The following is a 16626-nucleotide window of genomic DNA, read 5'->3' on the forward strand; positions in this document are numbered from 1 at the left end:
CCCTCTCTTTTTCCACTCTTAAATTTAACAAGGATCACCTTTCAGTTAAAATTTAAAAACCTAAGAATAATTGTGTGTTAATTACAGAGTTCAACCACTAGTACTGATTTCTTCATTTCTATTTCTCTTTAAGATCTCAATTTCATGTTCTATTGAATTTTTCATTTCATTTTGGTTCTTCTTTAAGATCTCAATTTCATGGGAGAAATTTTCTTTCATATACTGTATGGATTTCAGTAGTTCATGCATTTGCTTTTGATTACTTCTATGTCATCTTATGATCAATTTTTTGGGTTCCATTTCTTGCATTTCTTCTATCTCATTTTCACAATCTAGTATTGAAGTGTCATGTTCTTTTGGGGGCGTCATGTTGTCTTCTTTATTCTTGTTTCTTGGATTGCTGTTTGTTGTTCGGCATTTGTGGAGATAACTGTTGGTTTCTTATTCCTCCTCTTCCTCCTCTTCCTCCTCTTTCTCCTCTTCCTCCTCCTCCTCCTCCTCCTCCTTCTCCTCCTCTCCTCCTTATTCTTCTTTTTCTTTACTTTTTTTTTTTTTGCTGTGGTAGCTTTTATCATTGTCCTATGACTCTGTAGATAAGTGGAATATCTACTTTCAGTGAATCTCTAGAGGCTTGTAGTGGGTGTGGCCAGAAAGCTGTGTTCAGTTCTCCAGGGTTAAGGGCATGCCTAAAGTGACCCAGGTTTGGCATGGCAAATCAATCTCTCTTAATCAGAAGGGAGGTACATTCTTCTCAGCTGAGCTCTCTTCAATGGAGACCAGAGCCTGAGTGCTAGCCCCGGTGTGTATAATATTTATCCTTTCTGTCCCAAGGACCACACAAAGGATCTGTGCAGTCCTCGGTGTAAGGTCAGATTCCCCAGCAGTGTCTCTCACCAGGTAACTAGGAACCCCCAAGTGTGTGGAGTTTCCCACTGAGACTGCTCAAAGTTCCAGCCACACCATGAGTCCTCCCACACACCCTCAAATTTTTTCACAGTCCCAGTTCAGAAGCTTCACACAATCATAAGCTCCTAGCCCTCTGTTAGTTCTCCCCACCAGAGTCAGGAATCTCCACTCATCTGATTGCTGGGTGCAGGCACAAGCTGGCGCAGCTGTTACATATGTCCAAAATGGCGCCTGCTCTATTGGCTTGTTACAGCATGCCTTTGTAAAGTGATTGGGGAGAGAGAAATGTGTCCATCCCACCCTTTTCTTTTCTTTTCTGTTTTTCTCCTCTAGTTTGGCGGGTACACTTACCCCCACAGAGCTCCAAGCCTGGGTCCCTCTAGGCTCTTCCTGCTGCTTTTTCAGCAGTGGCTTGAGCTGCTGTGGTCTGATCTCACCTCACTTTCCAGCGCTGGTGCATAGGCTCTCGGATGTTGAAGTCCCAAGCTGTGGGCGCCCATGCCTTCCACATAGGTCCACTGTGTCCCTCTAATTTCGGTAGAATTTCCTCTGCTGTTTTTTCCCTAACTCTTCCCTGAGACTACACTATCTCCACTTTTTTTTTTTATTTCATGATTCTTTTTATTGAAAATAAATAAGTAATTCACTCAGCAAGGAAGATTTAGTTTAGCTTGAAAATCTCTGAATTGGAAACCTGTTTTCTTCCTTGCAACCCATGAGAGTCAGACTAGTTACATCATTTTTCTTTTTTTTCTTTTTTTTTTTTGCATTTTTTTTATTAAACTTTTATTTAATGAATATAAATTTCCAAAGTATAGCTTATGGGTTACAATGGCTTCCCCCCTCCCATAACTTCCCTCCCGCCCGCAACCCTCCCCTTTCCCGCTCCCTTTCCCCTTCCATTCATGTAAAGATTCATTTTCAATTCTCTTTGTATACAGAAGATCAGTTTAGTATATATTAGGTAAAGATTTCAACAGTTTGCCCATATAGCAACATAAAGTGAAAAAACTACCATTGGATTACTAATTATAGCATTAAATAGCAATGTACAGCACATTAAAGACAGAGATCCTACATAATTTTTTTTTTCAAATTAATTAATTTTCTATGCCATTTCCATTTGAACACCAGGTTGTTTTTTTTTTTTTTTTCATTTCCAATTCTCTTTATATACAGAAGATCACTTCAGTATATAATTAGTAAAGACATCATCAGTTTGTGCCCACACAGAAACGCAAAGTATAAAAATACTGTTTCAGTACTAGTTATAGCATCACTTGGCTTTAGACGACACATTAGGGACAGATCCCACATGGGGTGTAAGTACACAGTGACTCCTGTTGCTGACTTAACAATTTGACACTCCTGTTCATGGCGTCAGTAATCTCCCTAGGCTCTAGTCATGAGTTGCCAGGGCTATGGAAGCCTTTAGAGTTCGCTGACTTTGATCTTATTCCGATAGGGTCATAGTCAAAGTGGAAGTTCTCTCCTCCCTTCGGAGAAGGGTACCTCCTTCTTTGATGGCCCCGTTCTTTCCACTGGGATCTCACTCACAGAGATCATTCATTTAGGTCCTTTTTTTTTTTTTCCCTGATATCTTGGCTTTCCATGCCTGCTATACTCTCATGGGCTCTTCAGCCAGATCTGAATGCCTTGAGGGCTGATTCTGAGGCCAGAGTGTTGTTTAGGACATCTGCCATCCTATGAGTCTGCTGTGTATCCCACTTCCCATGTTGGATCTTTCTCTCCCTTTTTGATTCTATCAGTTAGTATTAGCAGATACTTGTCTTGTTTGTGTGATCTCTTTGACTCTTAGACCTATCAGAGCTATCAATTGTGAGCTGAAATTGATCACTTGGACTAGTGCGATGGCATTGGTACATGCCATCTTGATGGGATTGTGTTGGAATCCCCTGGCACATTTCTAACTCCACCATTTGCGGCCAGTCCGATTGAGCATGTTCCAAATTGTTCATCTCCTCCCTCTCTTTTTCCACTCTTAGATTTAACAGGGATCACTTTTCAGTTAAAATTTAAACACCTAAGAATAATTGTGTGTTAATTACTGAGTTCAACCAATAGAACTAGAACAACAACAACAACAACAACAAATACTAAAAAGGATAAAGTATTACATCTCCACTTTTTTTAAAAAACTATCTTCTCCTGGACTAGAGCAGTAAGCTCCCTTCCTACTCTGCCATTTTGGAATTCCAGGAGTATGTATTTTGTTGAACCATATTTATCTGCCCGTATTTGAACATATTTGACCTACACAAATGAGAACGTCATATGCTTCAATTTTTTAAAATATATATTATTTGTTCTGAATATGTAAGAGGCCCTATTATCCTCTGTTGTTCAGTTTTGTTTTACTTATTTGAGAGTCAGAGAGATAGAGAGAGAGATAGACAAAAAACTTCCATCTGTTGGTTTACTATCAAATACCCATAATGCCACAGGCTAAAGCCAACAGTCAGAACATAATCCAAGACTTCCATATGGGTGGCAGGAAACCAACTACTTCAACCATCACCTCTGCCCCTCAGGGAACCTGGAGTCAGAAATCATCTGGTACTGAATGCAGGTACTCTGGTGCAGGATGCAGGCATCCTAATCAGCAGCTTTAACTGCTAGGTCAATGCCCACATCTACCCTCTGACCCTTCGTCTTTTCTTAACCTCATCTCCACTCAGGGCCAGTGATTTAAGTTTGTTTCTTTGTGATTTGCCTTAAGAGACCATATGAGAAAAGCACAGATATTCTGATTAATAGAGCATGATAAGTTGATTAAAGTTAATCAAGGTTCACCTGCATTCAATGACTATGAAACATTTTATCTTCTAGGTATCAGCTAAAATTGGTGCTACCTGATTTGCCAACTACCTGGGAAATTCAAGGTGTTGGCATTACAAATAAAGGTAAGTAGCTAATGTGCTATATGATGTTGAAATAAGGAGTAATATATTCATTTTAATCTATTTTTATTTCATTGACATTTCAACCAGGACTTTGGTATTAGCATATTTTATGCTCTCATAATCTTGGATGAAAAAAAACCTATGTCTTTGACCATATTTTGACCATGTAATATATTTATAAGCCATAAGTTTGTGAGCAATAATTTCAGGGTTCCATTTCCCTAAAACCTTTCTGATTTGCTGGGTTTAACAATGGAATGCATTCCTGAGTTCTCTCCCAAATTATATATAGGTCACATTGCAAATCAATACCACTTGTAAATAATTTTTAAAAATATTTATTTTATTGCTCACAAACTTAATATTTTCACCTGCCTAGTAAGTTCTATAATAATTAATGACCTTTCTGTTATGATGAAAAATAGCATTAGGGCAGGCTGCTAAAACCAATGCAACTTTCTAACCACTGAATCATCAACAACAATAACTACCACCACCAAAGAATAGCAATCCTGATAAAGTTACAATGATACTGAATTCTAAACGCACAATAATATACCTAAAAAAATAAAAGTTGAAGGTAGCTTGACATAAGGAGGTGTGAGGAAGGCTGAGGCTGCTGAATTATGGACATAACTAAAATGCAAAAGATCTGGGAGGCTGATGACCAAAGTGAGCCAAGAAAGTGTAGGGAGAATGAGTCTCGTGTTGTAGGACTCCACTTCTCATTTTTGGCAGCATTCCACTAGGTAGTGGTCTTTGTGTCCAGCTGCTATTAGATAGTGGTAAAAAATATTAATATGCTAGAAAAAATGCATATGAATCAATGTAATACATCCCTTTCATTTCCCAAGTACCATTCATTATGAATTAATTAACATTCAGGCATATACCTATAGTAGAACAGAATGGATCTAGAAAAGTTGTTGGTATATGATTAATATTTTTACTTTTGTGCCTTAAAGGAAATTACTCTAGAACTAGCAGAAACTATTTCACTTCTACTTTTTTTAAAAGTTCATGAGATACTGGGGGAAATATAACTACCAGCTGAATATTTGATGATACTAAGAAATTACTATTGACTTTTTGGGGTGTGAAAATGGCATTGAAGTTATGTTTAAAAAGGCAAGTTGTTTCTTTGATATATATATATATATGATATATATATATATATATGATATAGATATAGATATAGATTTGATATAGATATAGATATAGATTTGATATACATGGCTGGAGCTGGGCCAATCTAAAGCCAGGATCAAGAGCTTCTTCTGAGTCTCCCATATGGATGCAGGGACCCAAGTACTTGGGTCATCTACAGCTGCTTTCCCAGGCACATTAGGAGTGAGCTGGATTGGAAGTGGAGCAGCTAGGACTTGAACCAGAACCCATATGGGATGCCTTTGTTGCACTTGGTGGCTTTAGCCTATAGCACGTGTGGCTTTAGCAAAAATGCCAGCCCCTGTTTCCTACTCAAAGAAAATCTTTGGGACCGGCACTATCATGTAGTGGGTAAAGCCACTGCCTACAGTGCTACATGGGCACTGGTTTCTGTTCTGGCTGTTCTACTTCCAATCCAGCTCCCTGTAATACATTGGGGAAAGCAGCAGAGGTTGGTACAGTCCTTGGACTCCTGCACCCATGTGGGAGACCTAGAAGAAGCTTCTGCCTCCTTGCTTCAGTCTGGCTCAGCTCCAGCCATTGCAGCCATTTGAGGAGTAAACTAGCAAATGGAAGATAGATCGATCGATCTCTCTTTCTCTCTCTCTCTCTCTCTCTGTAACTCTACTTCTCAAATAAATCAGTAAAATTTTTTTAGATTTTATTTATTTATTTGAGAGGTAGAGTTACAGACAATGAGAGAGAAACAGAGAGAAAGGTCTTCCATCTATTGATTCACTCCTCAAATGGCTACAACGACCAGAGCTGAGCCAATCCAAAGCCAGGAGCCAGGAGCTTCTTCCAGGTCTCCCTTAAGGGTACAGTGGCCCAAGCGCTTGGGCCATCTTCCACTGCTTTTCTAGGCCGTAGCAGAGAGCTGGATTGGAAATGGAGCAGCCAGGACTAGAACTGGTGCCCATGTAGGATGCAGTGTCACAGGCAGAGGATTAACCTACTGGGCCACAGCACCAGCCCCAGTAAATCTTTTTTTTTTCTAAGAGTAGGAAACAAGTCAGAAGGAGTCTAATCAGGACTGTAAGGTGGATACCCAATGATTTTTTTATTGAAACACTCACAAAATTGTGCTTGTTTAATGAGGAATGAATAGGAGTGTTGTCATGTTGGAGAGAAGGACTCTCTAGTGAAGTTTCTTCAGTGCTTTCTGGTAAAGCTTTGGCTAGCTTTCTCAAAACCCTGTCATAATAAGCAGATTGCATTGTTCTTCAGCCATCTATAAAGTCAATAAGCAAAATGCCTTGAGCATCCTCCAGAATCTGTTGCTATGACCTTTGCTCTTGAATGATCCACTTTTGCCTTGACTAAACCATTTTCACCTCTTGGTAGCCATTGCTTTGATTGTGCTTTGTCTTCAGGATCATACCAGTAAAATCATGTTTCATCCCTAATTATAATGCTTCAAATAAATTCTTGAGGATCTTGATTCTACTTATTTAAAATCTCCATTGAATGTTCTGCTCTTGTCTGAAACTGATTTGAGCATGGCAATTTTTGCATCCATCAAGCAATAAGTTACTCAATTTTAATTTTCCAATCAGAATGTATAAGCTGAACCAATTGAGGTGTCTATGGTACTGACTATAACTTCTGCTGAGAATCATAGGACATCTTTAATTAGGGCATGAACAAGATTAATTTTTTTCCTCAAAAATTAATGTGATTGATCTGCCACTGAAGGCTTCATTTTCTTTTTTCTTTTTTATTTTTTTTTTATTTTTATTTTTTTGACAGGCAGAGTGGACAGTGAGAGAGAGAGAGACAGAAAGGTTTTCCTTTGCCGTTGGTTCACCCTCCAATGGCCGCCGCGGGAGGCGCGCTGCGGCCGGCGCACCACGCTGATCCGATGGCAGGAGCCAGGTGCTTCTCCTGGTCTCCCATGGGGTGCAGGGCCCAAGCACTTGGGCCATCCTCCACTGCACTCCCTGGCCACAGCAGAGAGCTGGCCTGGAAGAGGGGCAGCCAGGACAGGATTGGTGCCCCGACCGGGACTAGAACCTGGTGTGCCGGCGCCGCAAGGCGGAGGATTAGCCTGTTGAGCCGCGGCGCCGGCCTGAAGGCTTCATTTTCAACACTGTCTCATCCCTTCTTAAAATGAGTTATCCATTTGCAAACTGCTGATTTCTTTGGGGTATTTTCCACATAAACTTTTTGTAATGATTTCACTATTCTTCCACCCTAGTTTCACCAAATAAATTAGATGTTTGTTCTTGTTTAAATTTTTAGTAGAAAATATGTTGTTCCTAAAGGGACTCTTTTCAAATTGATGCCCAATCCTTATTAGTGCTTCAAGTTAGATCCTGTTCAGTCATGTTATAATGAGTTAGTATGAATTTATTTTGGTGCAAAAATTTTCTTTTTATGATATCTATTTTCCACTATTTTAAGATTCTCTTATATAAGTTTCATGAAGGCAGAGATTTTTGTCTTTCTTGTTCACTGGTTTTTTTAATGAAGATTTATTTTGTTTATTTGAAAGACAGAGTTACAGAGAGAGATAGAGACAGAGAGAGCTGTCTTCTATCCACTGGTTCACTCCCCAGATGGCCGCAATGGCCAGAGCTGCAACCATCCGAAGCCAGAAGCCAGGAGCTTCCACTGGGTCTCCCACGTAGGTGCAAGGGCCCAAGGACTTGGGCCATCTTCTACTGCTTTCCCAGGCATAGCAGAGAGCTGGATTGGAAGTGGAGCAGCTGGGACTAGAACCGGCGCCCATATAGCATGCCGGTGCTTCAGACCAGAGCTTTAACCCGCTGCGCCACAGCACCTGCCCCTTTTGTTCACTGTTGCATTTATATTTGGCTGGAACAGTGGCTAGTCCAGCACAAACTCTCCAAATGTTAATTAAAGGATAGGTGTTGATGCCATAGGTTAAGCTGCCAATTGGGATGCCTACATCACATACCAAGGTGCCAATTTGAAGTCTGTCTCCTCTGCTGCCAATCTAATGCTTCCTGTTAATTCATCTGGGAGGCAGTAGATGATGGCTCAAATGCTTGGACCCCTGCCACGAACATAGAAGACCCAGATGGAGTTCTAGGTTCCAAGCTTCAGCCTGACCTAGCCCTGTCTGTTGTGGGCATTTGGAGAGTAAAACAATGAATAGAAGATTTTCTCTCTCTCTCTCTCCTCCCTCCTTCCCTCCCTCCCTCCCTGTCTTTCTCCGCCCCCCCCCCCCCGCTCCCCCCCCCCCCGCTGTGTGTGTATCACTCTGCCTTTCAAGTAGGTAAAAACAAAGAAACATTTTAAAATCTTGATTACTTAGGGAAATAAGGGTCACTAGATAAAGCTTCCAAGAACTAGAGAGAAATGTAGAGGAGAAAAGCAAAGTATATGATTTTCTTCCTTTCCACATAGAAAGAAAAATAGAAGAATTTGAAAGATAGAATGCTCAGAATCTGCTCCATGCTGATGTGTGCTGTTACCCCTATAGGTCTGTGTATTGCTGATACGCTGCAGTTGCAAGTATATGGAGACCATTTCCCAACCATAAATGACAATGCTGCAAGACTTAATTAAAAGGCACAGTATCCAACACCAAAATTCTAGGAATGTAAGTAAGTAGGTAAATGCATGACACAAATATCAATGGCTAAGAAAGATAAGATCCCTTCACTTAGCGCACAAGACATCCAAGTGGGAAGAAGGTTATGTGAGAGACGGGGAAGAGGTGCAAGACTCTCTCTGAAATCTTAACATATTGTAATGGAAGCTGAATGATGCTTTAGGTGAAGACAGGGTTGACAATGATGGGAGGTTTTCCTAAGTAAATCTATAGAAACAGAAAGCACATTGGTTGTTGCTAGGTGTTGGGGAGAAAAGGATTAGGAAGAAACTGTTTAATGGGATAAGAAGTGACTGCTGAAGCGATACAAGCTGAAGAATAATTCTCACAGTTATGACCCCAAACATTGTTATCAATTCATAAATATCATCTTTGCTACATATATATGAGGATCAGTTTGTAATAGAAAGCTCTGCTTGACAAGACCAGGCCTGACACCTTGACTGCTATCTGCTGACCTCTGCCACCTGCCCTTCTCATGACAACCTGGCTGATGATCACCTATGGCCAGTAAAAGGTGTTTTTGGTTGAGTACATACTAGTAGAAAAAAATGGCTTTAAAAAAATAAAATTACAATCTTAAAATGAAATATTTCAATATACTTTTTGTGAATTCTGCCTTCTATTATTCTGTATTGCTACCTTGCCCCTACCCCCCTAATAAAACCTTTAATAGTTCTGCTACAGCTCCATCTTTTTTTTTAAAGATTTATTTATTTATTTGAAGGGCAGAATTACAGAGAGAGGGGGAATATATATAGAGAGAGGTCTTCTATCCACTGGTTCACTCCCCAGATGGCCACAACGGCCTGAGTTGCGTTGATCCGAAGCCAAGAGCCAGGAGCTTCTTCTGAGTTTCCCACATGGGTGCAGGGGCCGAAGGACTTGGGCCATCTTCTACTGCTTTCCCAAGCCATATCAGAGAGCTGAATTGGAAGTGGAACAGCCAGGACTTGAACTGGTGTCCATATGGGATGCTGGCACCGCAGGTGGCAGCTTTACGTGCTACATTACAGCACCAGACCCGCACTATGGTGTTTCTAATAATTTGCTTATCAATACTCCTGGATGTCAAATTCAAAAAAAAGAAAACACTCTGTTGGATATTTTTTTAAAGATTTATTTATTTATTTATTTGAAAGGCAGAGATAGAGAGAGACAGAGAAAGAAACAGAGAGAGAGGTCTTTCATCTACGCATTCACTCCCCAGATGGCTGCAATGGCTAGAGCTGGTGTCACAGGAGGTAGCTTACCCCACTGGGTCACAACACTGGCCCTGTTTTTTTCTTTTTAATTATTTATTTATTTGAGAGGTAGAGTTACAGAGAGAAGAGAGAGAGAAATGTCTTCAATCTGCTGGTTCACTCCCCAAATGACCACAACAGCTGGAGATGGGCCAATCTGAAGCCAAGAGCCAGGAGCTTCTTCCAGGTCTCCCACATGGGTACAGGGGCCCAAGCACTTGGGCTGTCTTCCACTGCTTTCCCAGGCCATCAGCAGGGAGCTGGATCAAAAGTGGAGTATCCAGGACTCAAACCAGCACCCATACGGGATGCCAGCCAACGCTGCAGGTGAAGGCTTAACCTACTAGCCACAGCACTGGCCCCTCTGTTGGATAATTTTTAACTAACCCAGCATTTATCCTTTCTTTCCTCCTTATCATCAAAATCTGAATTTAACTAGCCATATACTGTCTTGTTTCCCTTGAATTTGAGCAGGGCTTAGTCTCAAGTCCCCTAAAGAAAAGCAATTAGTGTGGGATTTCCAGTAAAGCTATTCAACAAGAATTGCTTCAACAAGGAATGTCCCTTTTTTGCCCTCTTTTTGCAGCCCTTGACTTGAACCATGAAGTAACACTGAAGATGGAAATTAAGTGCTGGAATAGAGCAACAAAAGGATGATAGCCCCTGCCTCTGACGATATGTGGAATCACAATTGTAGCTGCTGATCTCCCACCTCTAGATTTCTTTCATGTGAGAAGGAAATAAATGTTTGTCTCATTAAAGCTAGTTATTTTGATTGTCTATTATATAAGTAGAATTTAATTCTAATTCATATAGACTCATTCTAAAGACTATTGGTTCTAGCAAGTAAAATATATGAGCAGGAGTTTATCAGAGGAATATGGTTTGTTTTCGTTCTTTTTGTTTTTAAAGTAACGAGGAGGGTTTTTAAAGATTTATTTATTTATTTGAAAGATAGAGTTACAGAGAGAGAGGGAGAGAAAGAGCATTTAAGAGAGGGAGAGGAGGGGAGAGACAGATTTTTCATCCACTGGGCACTCCCCATATGGCTGTAACAGCCAGGACTGAGCCAAGCTGAAACCAGGAACCAGGAATTCCATCCAGGTCTCTGTTATGGGTGACAGCATCTCAAGCACTTAGACCATCTTCTGCTGCTTTCCCAGGAACATTAGTAGGCAGCTGGATCGAAAGTGGAGCAGGCAAGGCTTAAACCAGCAGCAACTTAATCCAGTGTGCTACATAGGACACTGGTCCCTGGTTTGCTACTCTCAATCCCAGATTTATTTCATCTTTACAACTCTAACTTCTGTCCTGCTTTCTTCACTTTCCTATATCAAATATTACATTGTATCATATTCATTTTCTTCAATTGCACAATCAATGTACCAGTCTATTATTTTAAAAAGTTTAGTCTCTCTATAGAGACTATACATACTTTCTTCCCCATTGGCATGTTTTCTCCCATCCAGGGAAATAGGCCAATCTGCAAAATGCCAATCCACAGAAATCCAGGTCTCAAAAGATCTAGTTTACCTGAGGATCAATGCTATTGAATGTCCCCCTCACAGATTTCAAATTTATGAACTGGAATGTAGATCAGCTTTACCAAGAAGCTTTTTGATATCTTTGACAGGAATGTTCCTATGGAGATTTTTCAGTTTATATTGATTTACACTGGGATTATTTTAGCTAATTGATTTCTTTTTTTACACTTTTATTTAATGAATATAAATTTCCAAAGTACAGCCTATGGATTACAATGGCTTCCCCCCCCTCCCCATAACTTCCCTCCCACCCGCAACCCTCCCCCTTCCCACTCCCTCTCCCCTTCCATTCACATCAAGATTCATTTTCAATTCTCTTTATATACAGAAGATCAGTTTAGTATATATTAGGTAACGATTTCAACAGTTTGCCCTCACATAGCAACACAAAGTGAAAAATACTGTTGGAGTACTAGTTATAGCATTAAATCACAATGTACAGCACATTAAGGACAGACATCCTACATGATATTTTTTTAAAAATTGATTAATTTTCTATGCAATTTCCAATTTAACATCAAGTTTTTTTTTTCATTTTCAATTATCTTTATATACAGAAGATTGATTCAGTATATACTAAGTAAAGATTTCATCAGTTTGTACCCACGCAGAAACACAAGGTGTAAAAATACTGTTTCAGTACTAGTTATAGCATTACTTCACATTGGACAACACATTAAGGACAGATCCCACATGAGACATAAGTACACAGTGACTCCTGTTATTGATTTAACAATTTGACACTCTTGTTTATGGCGTCAGTAATCTCCCTAGGCTCTAGTCATGAGTTGCCAAGGCTATGGAAGCCTTTAGCGTTCGCCAACTTCGATCTTATTCCGATAGGGTCATAGTCAAAGTGGAAGTTCTCTCCTCCCTTCAGAGATAGGTACCTCCTTCTTTGATGGCCCTGTTCTTTCCACTGGGATCTCACTCGCAGAGATCTTTCATTTAGGTCTTCTTCTTCTTCTTCTTTTTTTTTTTTTCCAGAGTGTCTTGGCTTTCCATGCCTAAAATACTCTCATGGGCTCTTGAGCCAGATCTGAATGCCTTAAGGGCTGATTCTGAGGCCAGAGTACTGTTTAGGACATCTGCCATTCTATGAGTCTGCTGTGTCTCCCACTTCCCATGCTGGATCGTTCTTTCCCTTTTTGGTTCTATCAGTTAAGTATTAGCAGACACTAGTCTTGTTTGTGTGATCCCTTTGACTCTTAGACCTATCAATGTGATCAATTGCTAACTGAAGATGATCACTTGGACTAGTGAGATGGCATTGGTACATGCCACCTTGATGGGATTGTATTGGAATCCCCTGGCACGTTTCTAACTCCACCATTTGGGGCAAGTCCGATTGAGCATGCCGCAAATTGTACATCTCTCTCTCTTTTTCCCACTCTTATATTTAACAGGGATCACTTTTCAGTTAAATTTAAACACCTAAGAATAATTGTGTGTTAATTACAGAGTTCAACCACTAGTACTAGAACAAAAAAAAAAATACTAAAATGGATGAAGATTTACATTGTACATCAACAGTCAGGACAAGAGCTGATCAAGTCACTGTTTCTCATAGTGTCCATTTCACTTCAACAGGTTTCCCCTTTGGTGCTCAGTTAGTTGTCACCGATCAGGGAAAACAAATGAGTGAATTAAGCCAGTCCCAAAGAGACAAATATCATTAGCTAATTGATTTCTTTTAGATGCTTTTAGAATTAAAATTAACATTAAGCTTTTACATATTTTAAATCTAAATTTGAGTGAAGTTTAACTCTGTTAAGAATTTAATTGACATTGAGATTTTTAAATTTACATATTACAAATATGATGTTTCTTATGGGGCTGTTAAAAAACTCTTTTGAGGGGCCAGCATTGTGATATAGCAGGTAAAGCTGCCACCTGCAACATTGGCATCCCATAGAAGTACCAGTTCAAGTCCTGGATGCTCTACTTCTGATCTAGCTCCCTGCTAATGGACTTGGAGAAGCAGTAGAAGATGGTCCAAGTGCTTGGGCCCCTGCCATCCACATGGCAGACCCAGAGGATGCTCCTGGCTCCTAGCTTTGGCCTGTTCCAGCTCCTACCGTTGCAGCTACCTGGAGAGTGAATCACCAGATGGAAGGTGTGTGTGTGTGTGTGTGTAGCTCCCTCTCTGACTTTTAAATAAATAAATAAATCTTTTTTAAAAAAACACTTTTTTTTTTGAGTTGGAGGTTGTGACACAGCAGATTAAGCTGTCACTAGGGACATCTGCATCCCATATTTGAGTGTCAAGTTCAAGTCCTGACTACTCTGCTTCCAAGCCAGTTTTCTACTAATGCACTTGGGAGGCAACAGATGATGACTCAGAAGGAATTCCTGTCTCCTAGCTTCAGCCATGCCCAGCCCTGGCTATTGTGGGCATTTGGGGAGTGGACTAGTGGATGAAGGATCTCTCTCTTTATCTCTCTGCCTCTTCCTCTTTGTCACTCTGCCTTTAAAATAAATGAATAGATATAAAAAAAAACTTTTAAAGTTTATTGATTTATTTGAGATACACACACACACACACACGCCATCTGCTGGTTATACCCCAAATGCCCCACAATAGCCGGGTCTGGGCTGAGGCAGAAGCCAGGAGCCAAGAGTTGGGAACTGTAGCTCAATCTCCCACATGGATGATAGGAACTCAGTTACTTGACCTGTCACCATTGCCTCCCAGTGTCTGCATTAGCAGGAAGCTGGAATAAAGAGCCAGAGCTGAACCCAGGCACTCCAATGTGGGACCAGGATCTTGACCACCAGGCCAAGTGCTTGGTCTCAATGCTTTTGAATTTAAATTTTTAAAATGTAATTGATAGTAATAGGATATTAAAGGTGATATGCCCTTTGTGGAAATAGTGAGAGAACACAAAAATTTCTAATGTTTGAAAAAGTTTGAAATAGCAGTGTCTATCACATGATTCCATCACGTAGAAAATGCTAAAATTTTGGTTTCTAATAAGAAACAACCATGATCTCTTCTTATTAACAGTTTCAATATGAAAGGGGGAAAAAGCTCAAGGACACTAAAAAGGGAGCAGCACAAGCCAGTCTATGCTGTCCTGGAGCTTTACCAGTGTTGTTGAAAGCTGACAATAACTTTTTTAGGTGGACAGAGTAGGTACTCTCTCCTATTTTACCACTGAGAAAAGTAAAACTCAGTTAAGATTGGGAAACATAAAACCCAAAGAAATATAATACATACTCAACTATTTATTAAAAGGAAAAGAAATGGAAATGAGAGACAGAACAGGACAAGAGAATTAAGGGCCAGAGGCTAGTGTTGGTGAGATTCATGAGAAGTTTTGGCCTCACAAATAAATTATCTTAAGATATATTAAATAAGTAAAATTTCCCAGAACAACCACTAGTTGTGAAAGTTAACTAAATTTTGAAAGGTATTATTACAATCTCTGCCTTTTCCTGTTTTCTGGTGGAATAAAATTTTACTCTATTAAATAGGGACTATCACATCTTATTTCATAGAAATACCTTTATGGAAAAGCATTCTGATTCTATGGCCTTTCTGAATATTGCTGCATGGTGCAGCATTCCTTGCAACATGCATGGTGCAAGGGATCCTCAGCAAAATTAACAACTGATTTCAGAAAGCATGGAGACCACAAAGTCGTAGGATGATATATTCAAAGTGCTGAAAGAAAGACTGACAACCAGGCACATGTTGCACATTTTCCCTGAGAGTATTTGTATGTGTATATATAAATATGTATGCATATACGTATAGAAAATATATACTTATATGTATATGTAAATATAAAGCATTTCTAAATTAAGATCCAAATTTAACCTGTGTGGCAGATTTTCCAGGGTTAGCCCATTATGTTGTTGGTTTCTTTTTTTTTAAGATTTATTTATTTATTTGAAAGTCAGGTTTACACAGAGAGCAAAGAAGAGGCAGAGAGAGACAGAGAGAGAGAGGTGTTCTATCCACTGGTTCACTCCCCAATTGGCCACAACGTCCGGAGCTGTGCCAATCTAGAGCCAGGAGCTTCTTCCAGGTCTCCCAAGTGGGTGCAGGGGCCCAAGGAGTTGGGCCATCTTCTACTGCTTTCCCAGGCCATAGCAGAGAGCTGTATCAGAAGTAGAGCAGCTGGGACTCAAACCAGCACCCATATGGGATGCCAGCACTGCAGGCAGTGGCTTTACTTGCTACACCACAGTGCCAGCCCCCCATTATATTGTTTTAAGCATCCAGTTTTCAACAAAATATTTCAGGGTGCACAAAGAAGCAGCTAAGTGCAACCCATCTAGAGAAAGAATGTAATGAAAATTGCCTGAGGAAACTTAGACTCTCTAGACATAGATTTTACATCAGATATTCTAAGTAGGCCAAAAACTAAAGGGAACTCTGTCTAAAGAACTAAGGGAAAGTATAAGAATTGAGTCTCACCATTCTAATCAAGAATACAAATAAGGAGAAAGAAATTATATCTCAGAACTAAGTAGGAATTCTGTGATTGAAAACTATAATAACTGCAATGAAATGCTTACTAGAGGCACTTAATAGCAGATCTGAGAATGCAGAAGAAATAGTCAGTGAATTTGAAGATGGTCAAATGGAGATTATCCAGACTCTGGAGCAAAAATGAAAAGAATTTAAAAAAAAAGTCTCTGTAGACCATTTGGTATACCATCAAACATACCAACATGTGCATAAAGGAAGAGCTTGTTATACCATCAAGCGTACCAATACATGCAAAAAGGGAGTTTCAGAAGAAGAGAGAAAAGGAAAAATAAAATTATTTGGAGAAATAATGGAAAACATTTCCAAAAGTGATGAGAAATATACACACATCCAAAAATCTCAGTGAACTCTAAATATAATAAATTCAAAGACAGCCATATCTGAATAAATCATGATATCACTATCAAGCTTAAGACAGGATCTTAAAAACAGCAAAAGAAAACAACATGCATGGTGCAAGGGATCTTCAGCAAAATTAACAACTGGTTTCAGAAAGCATGGAGACCACAAAGTAGTGGGATGATATATTCAAAGTGCTGAAAGAAAGACTGACAACCAGACATTCTGTATAATACCATTACTTTGGTCATTAGGATTCAACATACGAATTTTGGAGAGATACAAGCATTCAGGCTCAGCTGTAACAGAAACCAAGGGCAGTAGTTCAATGTTACCTTAAAAATTTCTCATCTTCTTGACATTCTCTGATCACTCTGCCAATGCTTTGCCCTGCATAATTAGAAGAGGCTCTTTGTGATAT

The 16626-nt window shown here is 39.8% G+C and overlaps 1 protein-coding gene across 2 annotated transcripts in view; it reads left to right on the plus strand.

Annotated features, from left to right (window-relative positions):
• Positions 1-10700, plus strand: part of LOC133771583 (complement C5-like) — a 65273-nt gene extending 54573 nt beyond the window's left edge. For both annotated transcript variants that reach the window (XM_062207650.1, XM_062207651.1), the window contains 3 exons: positions 3757-3830; positions 8446-8565; positions 10408-10700. In XM_062207650.1, the coding sequence (XP_062063634.1) occupies positions 3757-3830; positions 8446-8531 (160 nt within the window). In that variant the 3' untranslated portion in view covers positions 8532-8565; positions 10408-10700. The remainder of the gene's footprint in view (positions 1-3756; positions 3831-8445; positions 8566-10407) is intronic.
• The last annotated feature ends 5926 nt before the right edge of the window (positions 10701-16626 follow it).

Source organism: Lepus europaeus, chromosome 12, assembly GCF_033115175.1.
Source record: "Lepus europaeus isolate LE1 chromosome 12, mLepTim1.pri, whole genome shotgun sequence".
NCBI classification, from domain to species: Eukaryota; Metazoa; Chordata; class Mammalia; order Lagomorpha; family Leporidae; genus Lepus; species Lepus europaeus.